Source organism: Tuber melanosporum (assembly GCF_000151645.1).
Source record: "Tuber melanosporum whole genome shotgun sequence assembly, scaffold_188, strain Mel28".
Taxonomy (NCBI): Eukaryota; Fungi; Ascomycota; class Pezizomycetes; order Pezizales; family Tuberaceae; genus Tuber; species Tuber melanosporum.
This window is the reverse complement of record NW_003298850.1, coordinates 16952-23737: the sequence shown is the minus strand read 5'-3', so window position 1 is coordinate 23737 and position 6786 is coordinate 16952. Positions and strand designations below refer to the sequence as shown.

Below are 6786 nucleotides of genomic sequence, written 5' to 3'. Positions count from 1 at the left end.
CACAGAGGAAAGCTCTTTACGGAGAAGAGTTAGAGAAAGCTTATGATAGACGTTCCTGATAGAAGACAGAGGTCTTGTACTATCGGTAACGTAGGTAGAGACCTAGTGCTATAGTAATACAAAGAAAGAAGAAGAAAGAGAAGAGAAGTATTGTTCCCTGTAGCCAAGAACTAACCATCCAAAGAGGGATTGTTACAGCCAAGCAGGTTTCTGGAGTAGCCTGAGAGCGATTTCTGAGCCTTAAATTATGTAAACAGAATGTACAGGCCAACTCCTCAATCTAAGTCTTAGTAAATTGAAGTAATTCCAGGCACCAGTTATTGCTCTTTATAAAAAGATCAAATTGATGTTGAGTATAAGGAGGGCAACCCCAGTTTGGACATGAAACCCATAAGTGTTCACATCGAATTTGTTGATGTAGGGAATTTGAATGAATATACTGCATTATAATATTTCTTCTCCATAATCACTGTTGTAGGAGTAAAAATGGATCAATGAAATAGCAGTAGTATAAATTGCAATTATATTTTGTGCCATAGTACGAGGTTTTGCTTCTGTTTTTTGTTTTTTTTCTTATCCTATGCATCTTTCTATATATATATATATCAACCCTGCTTTTTTGATATTCCAACCTCACATTGTCCTACCATTTTTGTTTTAGCAGATGCTTGGCCAATATTTACATCTTGGCACTTGCCTCAACCCCCTGCGGCCTAAACTCATCAATCAGGGATACCAACTATTCCTGCTTCAACTGCCTAGTCTATTTTCTTGGTATCTCACCTTTCCTAATTTATCACTGTTGCTGTGGTTACAGCATTTTCGGCAGGGGTTATCTCAACTGCTGGATCCCTCTAATCGGTCAGCGCCAACCCTGCATAGTCCGCTGTGCATCCGGAGAGTGGCACCCCCACACCCTGTAGCAGCTGCAGAAGGGTGGCCCAATACACAGGGTGCTGGAGTAATCCGAACCAAATGAGCACATTTAGAGAGTGATCGATACCGCAGTCTGAATACCGCCCCAAAGCCCCCCACAATAGTAGAAAGCCTATGAACAATCCGATCACTATTCCATACTGAACGAACTCAGCTCGCTGCCCAGACCCATTATCTTAACTGAGTCGAGATTCACCGCATACGAGTACAATTATCTACTATACATCGGAGGTCGTCACCCCACGCGGCCAAAACCGTTCTGATAGAGCGATTGAATAATAATCGCTGACGTGCCGCCGCAACCGGTTCGTACGGTGCTGGCCGGCCGCGTTACCGACAAGAGCCTCCAAACCAACCAACTAACGTTGTAAACAATACCGGTGCAATATCCTACGCGCGTCTCCCTTGCGGTCCCGGGAAATGCCCCCATGGGTACTTATCCGCAAGGCGAATTATGGCGCTCGGGGGACAGACCCGGGAGCGACCGGTGCCGGTGCTGCATTTCATTACTCCCGCCGCTCTGCGCTGACCCCATTCTGGGCCCACGAAGCATGATAGAGAGCCTCCAAACCCTGCATCACCTCCGGCCAAAGGTCGTTACCAAACGCTGGGTTACGGCAGCATTTAGGCTGCCAATTAATTGACAAACCCCTCTATGCTGCGAATACTTGTAATTAAGCTCAAAGCGAGACTTGCCTACTGTCTTCATCCCAGTTTAAAACAATTCTGAAGACTCTAAACCCCCCGTTCGTAGCCAAGTAGGTACAGCAAGAACAGATGACATTTAGGCACTTGCAATAGATAGCATAGATATTTACTTCCCCTCTTATTTAATGATTGTCAAGTGGTTTAGCATTGAATACCATGATTATTGCCATTTGCATAAGTAGGCAACATGATAATTTACATGTAACAGCATCATCCGTCGTGGTGTAATGGTTAGCATCAGCCGCTCTCATGAGCAAGCTACCGGCTAGATCCGGGTTCAATTCCCGGCGACGGAATAGTTTTTGACAGCCTTTTTTTTTTTCCTACCGGGGATAATTCTACTACGCTGCTGAGAACGAAGTGCTCTACCCAAGAGTTTCTGTAATACAGGGCCGGGTCAAGCACGGAAGTTGCTACAACTTCCTGGTGTATTCCCACCGCCAGTATTTTTCGCTATAGGCAGAGTAATTTAGAGGGCAATCTAGACTACCATAATGAATTCTAAAGCAATACAGTACGTGCACTTCTCAGGAATGAACAGAAGAAACGAGAGAGGAAAGGAAATTGGGTTCCATAACCGCTCACTCGGATGGCGATATGGTAGTATTCAGCCTATGCTTGGTACAGAGCCCGGAACAAGCCAACGCGGGCTCTACTCTACTATACTAATAAACCCGCTTGGAAATCTTTACCAGGATAAGCCCATTGGTAGGATCACCTTCGTTGTTGATAAGGTTCACAAAGCGATAACCCTCTTGCAGTCTATCAAGACGGATACAAGCCCACGCTGCCAGATCGTCCCTTCCGAACTCCTCATCGTGGATTTTGAACCTATTATGATAGAATAAGTATTGGCAAAGAAGGTAGAGGGGAAGGAATCTACCTAATGAAAGTCAACTTCTCAACTATCCCCGAAATACCCTTAAATTCCAACTTCTCATTCCACGTGCATTCGATCCCGCGCTTCGCTTTAGTCTTTTTCTTTAGCCCAGGGGCCGCATCGGTGTGCACCTCTATCTTAACGTACGGTTCAAATCTCTTTGGCGAATCGCTCTTCTCAGGCAATGGGATGTTGACAGCTGCTATGACTACAATAGTAAGATCTAGGCTCCTCTTGTCCTCGTGGATTCCTCTACCGCCGGGACGATAGCTATCGGGTTTTAGCACGTATCCTCCCTCTCCGGCAAACATACCCTCGTTCAGCATCATTCCTTCATCACACTTTTGCCAATTGAGCGCTACGAGCTGGACTCCACGTTGCCAGAATTCGGTAGGGTCCGCGTTTGAGGACGAAAAACGGAGGCCGAAGGGGTAAACTCGCATCATGTAGTTTTTGTTGTGGTGGAAAATTGACTCCGCGTGCTGGGCGTGGAGGTTTGCGAAGACTTTCTCAGAGAAACTGTAGACATGGTTTGGGATCCTGGAGGTGGGTTCTTCAGTGAAGGGTTGAGCCGCGCGAGACGGGAAATGATGAGATGAACAGTATATTCCGAGTGCTGCTAATGCTCGGGTAACCTTTGCCTTCGGGGGTTTCTGTTTGTTGGCCTTTTTCGCCAATTCCTCGAGTTCGGAGTCTGATGAATCGGATGAGGAGTCTGAGACTGCTGGAGGTGGGACTCTTGGTGCGGTTACGTCGATAGGTGTGGCCTTTGGTGGGGGTGGGAGATATTTTGCCTGGAAAGTTAGCTTGATGTTGGTGAAACTAGAGGAACAGAGCTTGCCTTGACCAGAATCTTCCTTCTCAACTCCAACGGACTCGGGAGGTTTTCCACATTCTCAGGCTCAATTCCCTGAACAAGCATATCACCCCACTGCTCCCTCATGATTTTTACAATTTTCTCCTGCTGTTTAGGCCCCGCATGACATTCCAAACTGATGATGACAGGTCCCTCTCCAGCACCTCCTTGCCACAAGCTACCCCCCTCGGAGAAGGCGTGCTCCGCAACAGCCTTACAAACATCTCTAAACGAAATCTCCTTGGTAAGTGTATATCCATGAAACACCTCCGGCTCTCCATCATCCCCATCCCAAACATCGATCTCAATACACCTACACCCACGACTCAGAACATTGATGTACCCCTCGGTAGTCGAAGACCCATAAAGCTGATGGCCGGTAAGGTAGGTGTTATGCGAGCTGGAGATAAAATATTCATTCAAAGGCCTACTCCAATCCTTCTCCTTCGAATCGGGCAATGCCAAAGCCGAATTAGTAGGGGTAGCGTGATAAGACACAAACTCGTCGAACGTAATATCTTGATCATCGCTCAGCAACTTCTCAGCCGAGAAGGACTGGGAAGAGTGCCCGAAGACCTTGTGCACCCATTTTTGCACCCCGGTTTCTTTCACATCCTCTTCGTTACCGGAATGCTCATCGTAGGTGGCAACCTTTTGAGTGTCGGATAGGTAACTCTTGAATACGGAGACGGGGAGTGTGGAGTAACCCCTCGGGCACAAACTCGTATATACCTTTTGCAACTCTCCCAGAAGTACTTTTGAATCAATTTTGTTCGGTTTAGCCGTCAAGGCCTGAGTAGCAATTCCCCCGCCAGCACTGCCGTGTGAAGCTGTTGCGGTGGCCATTTCGTCGTTGACTTGTCGTGTTTATAATAAATTAAGCGGGTGGAGGGGGGGGTTGAAGATAGAGAGGGGCGTTATTCGATTAGGCACTAAGTACTGTACCAGCACTTGGGCAAAAGCATTACGACAACGGACGACCGTGCAGTACTCATACAGTACACTCGCCGAAATAAAATGTCCGCCCCGGACCATTTCGTGCCTAGCGTAGGCGCCGGGAGGGGGTTTAGAACTGTGCTTGGTCATACTACAACAGGAATCCCCCTTTATGATACGAGTATGATGTCACAAAGTCCAAAATCCCCCTCAACACCCTTCTCATACTTGACCATCTACTCGAGTACTCGTACTCGTATAAGTACAGTACAGTAAGAGCTTGGCGACAAAAGAAAAGTGCATTCGTCATCAGGTCAAGCTGATGTGGGGGGTGTTTTTTTTTTGACCTCTACGACGTTGACTATTGCTGTTTTCACTATGGTTGTTGCAAAAAATTTGTTTTTTTCTTCAATAAAACGAGGTGGCTGAGAGGTCTGTGCTCTGCAAGAGTGCGACCACGGCGCCCACAGGGTCAATTAGGGTCCACTGGTATCATACTTGTACTGCAAAAACTCGAATAATTGGACGGTGTGCGATGGGGTCAAAATAAGGTTCAAAGCTAGGAGGAGCAGAGATTAACGTCTCGGGGATTGTTTAAGACAGAATGAGGAAATAAATAAAAGTACAAGATGTCAGAGAGATTTGAAGTCGATAGTAAAGCTATGATCAATAAGTCTGTACACCAACCCCACCCGCACCTTCACCACAAAATTCAGATGTGACTTCAATTAATGAATTGCACTACCAAAATTAAGGCTAAAATTAAAGCTAAAAATAAAATAAAAATATAGACCGAGAGCGATTTCCATGGTGTTTAATACTTGGTATACCAGCCTTGATTTCTTCGTACTGTGTAGTAGTAACTGGGCATTGAATTGATCAAGCTGTTGACAAGCACCTAGGAGACTGTCCACTACACTAACCTTAGGGCCACAATGAAAACCACTCTACTCTTGGTGTTATCCTTAAGGTCTTTCAAGTATTGATGGTGCCGTTATACGATACCCTTTATAGCCTTCCAAACATGCTTGATTGGATTTAAATGGGAACTGTGGGGGCGGTGTTTGGCAACCTAGATGCCAGGTGTTTCCAACCACTCTTTGGTAACCTTTGCACAGTGAATTCTTGTGTTTTCTTGTAAAAAAAACCTTCCAGGAGTATAATGAGGCAATAAACCTTCCTCCAGAGTCTTGATATAAGAGCATACACTATAGCCATTCTTTGGAGAGTCCTTATCTCGGTCCATAATCTATAATTCTGACCACTCCTGTTAGGTGAAGACAATCCAATAGACTTCAGAGTTGTCTAGGCCAACTAAGATTTGTTTCTGTAGATGGAGATTGTCTAGAAAGGCTTGGATTTCGCTCGTTTTGTTTATGACTACTTGGAGTAAAGTAAAGTAGGCATAGTAGAATAGAATCATGAAGCCAATATTATATTGTTAAGATTTCCTCTCTGCTGCTTGATGATGTCTCAAAGCTTCGGGAGGCACTTCGATATTTATATTCCATGTTTGAGTATTCGCGGACTACATCTATCTATTATACCACTATGTACCTCTCTGATTATAACTTGCAACATTAGGTATTATCCAAAGATGCAAATACTTGGAGATTCTGAAAATCACCACATCTTTTTTTGGTAATTACGATATAACTGACTAGGAACCATATTGTTCCCAATAGCAATCATCCGATCATCAGAGTCTTTAGACTTATGGTCTAGTTCTCGAGTTGAACTGGGTTGGTCCCAATTATCTCTATCATTGATGAAATGATTAGTTTCATCTGTAGGTTGTATCTGCGAAAGTTGTAGTCATTGCAACCTTCCTAAGTTGCCTAAGGTCAAACCTCCATAATTCTATTTTCAACTGACAGATATCTTCCAGAGGACTTTCTACTAACTCGCAGGAAGCTATTCTACCGGATTGACAGATTATCTCTTGGTTGGCAATTCTTGTTTACTCTAGGTAACTGGGTTTCAATTGCCGTTATAGCATTGAGAATTATTCCTGCAACAATAGCGCGTTCCTGAACCCAGTTGTCACTCCGTGAAATCCATTAACTTCTGTGGTAGTATTCCTCAGAGTTCTCGACTCTTCTGGTTAGGTTTCTTGTTTAGATTCTTTACCATTTGATACCATAGCTTTAGTGTGACACTATCTTGTTACTTACAGTCTGTGCCAAAGATATCACACTTTTGAAGCCTAGTAACTCTCACAGTAGTTAATGGATTTACTCTATTCCACTTCTCAGACCTAGCTGAAGGGACCCTCTCATATATCCTACGAACAGGATCTGGTTGGACTGATAGCAGTGATGTATAAAGTGTTACTCTTATACCTTCAATTCTGTAGCATTATAGTCTCAGGATGCAACTGAGATTGATATGTATGATGACGTGTGGGCCCTGTAAGGGGGCCGGAAGCAGGTGTTGGAGACCAATTACCCAGGATTAGTGCTAAAGGCCA

General features: G+C 44.8%; 1 protein-coding gene; it reads right to left on the bottom strand.

Moving 5' to 3' along the window:
• Window positions 1-2112: 2112 nt before the first annotated feature.
• Window positions 2113-4516, bottom strand: GSTUM_00003722001 (uncharacterized protein). XM_002837353.2 has 3 exons: window positions 3372-4516; window positions 2528-3330; window positions 2113-2475 (listed from the first exon to the last, which is right to left on the bottom strand). Exons 1-3 carry the CDS (start codon window positions 4224-4226, stop codon window positions 2310-2312), a joined length of 1824 nt encoding a protein of 607 aa, XP_002837399.1. The 5' UTR covers window positions 4227-4516; the 3' UTR covers window positions 2113-2309.
• Window positions 4517-6786: the final 2270 nt, after the last annotated feature.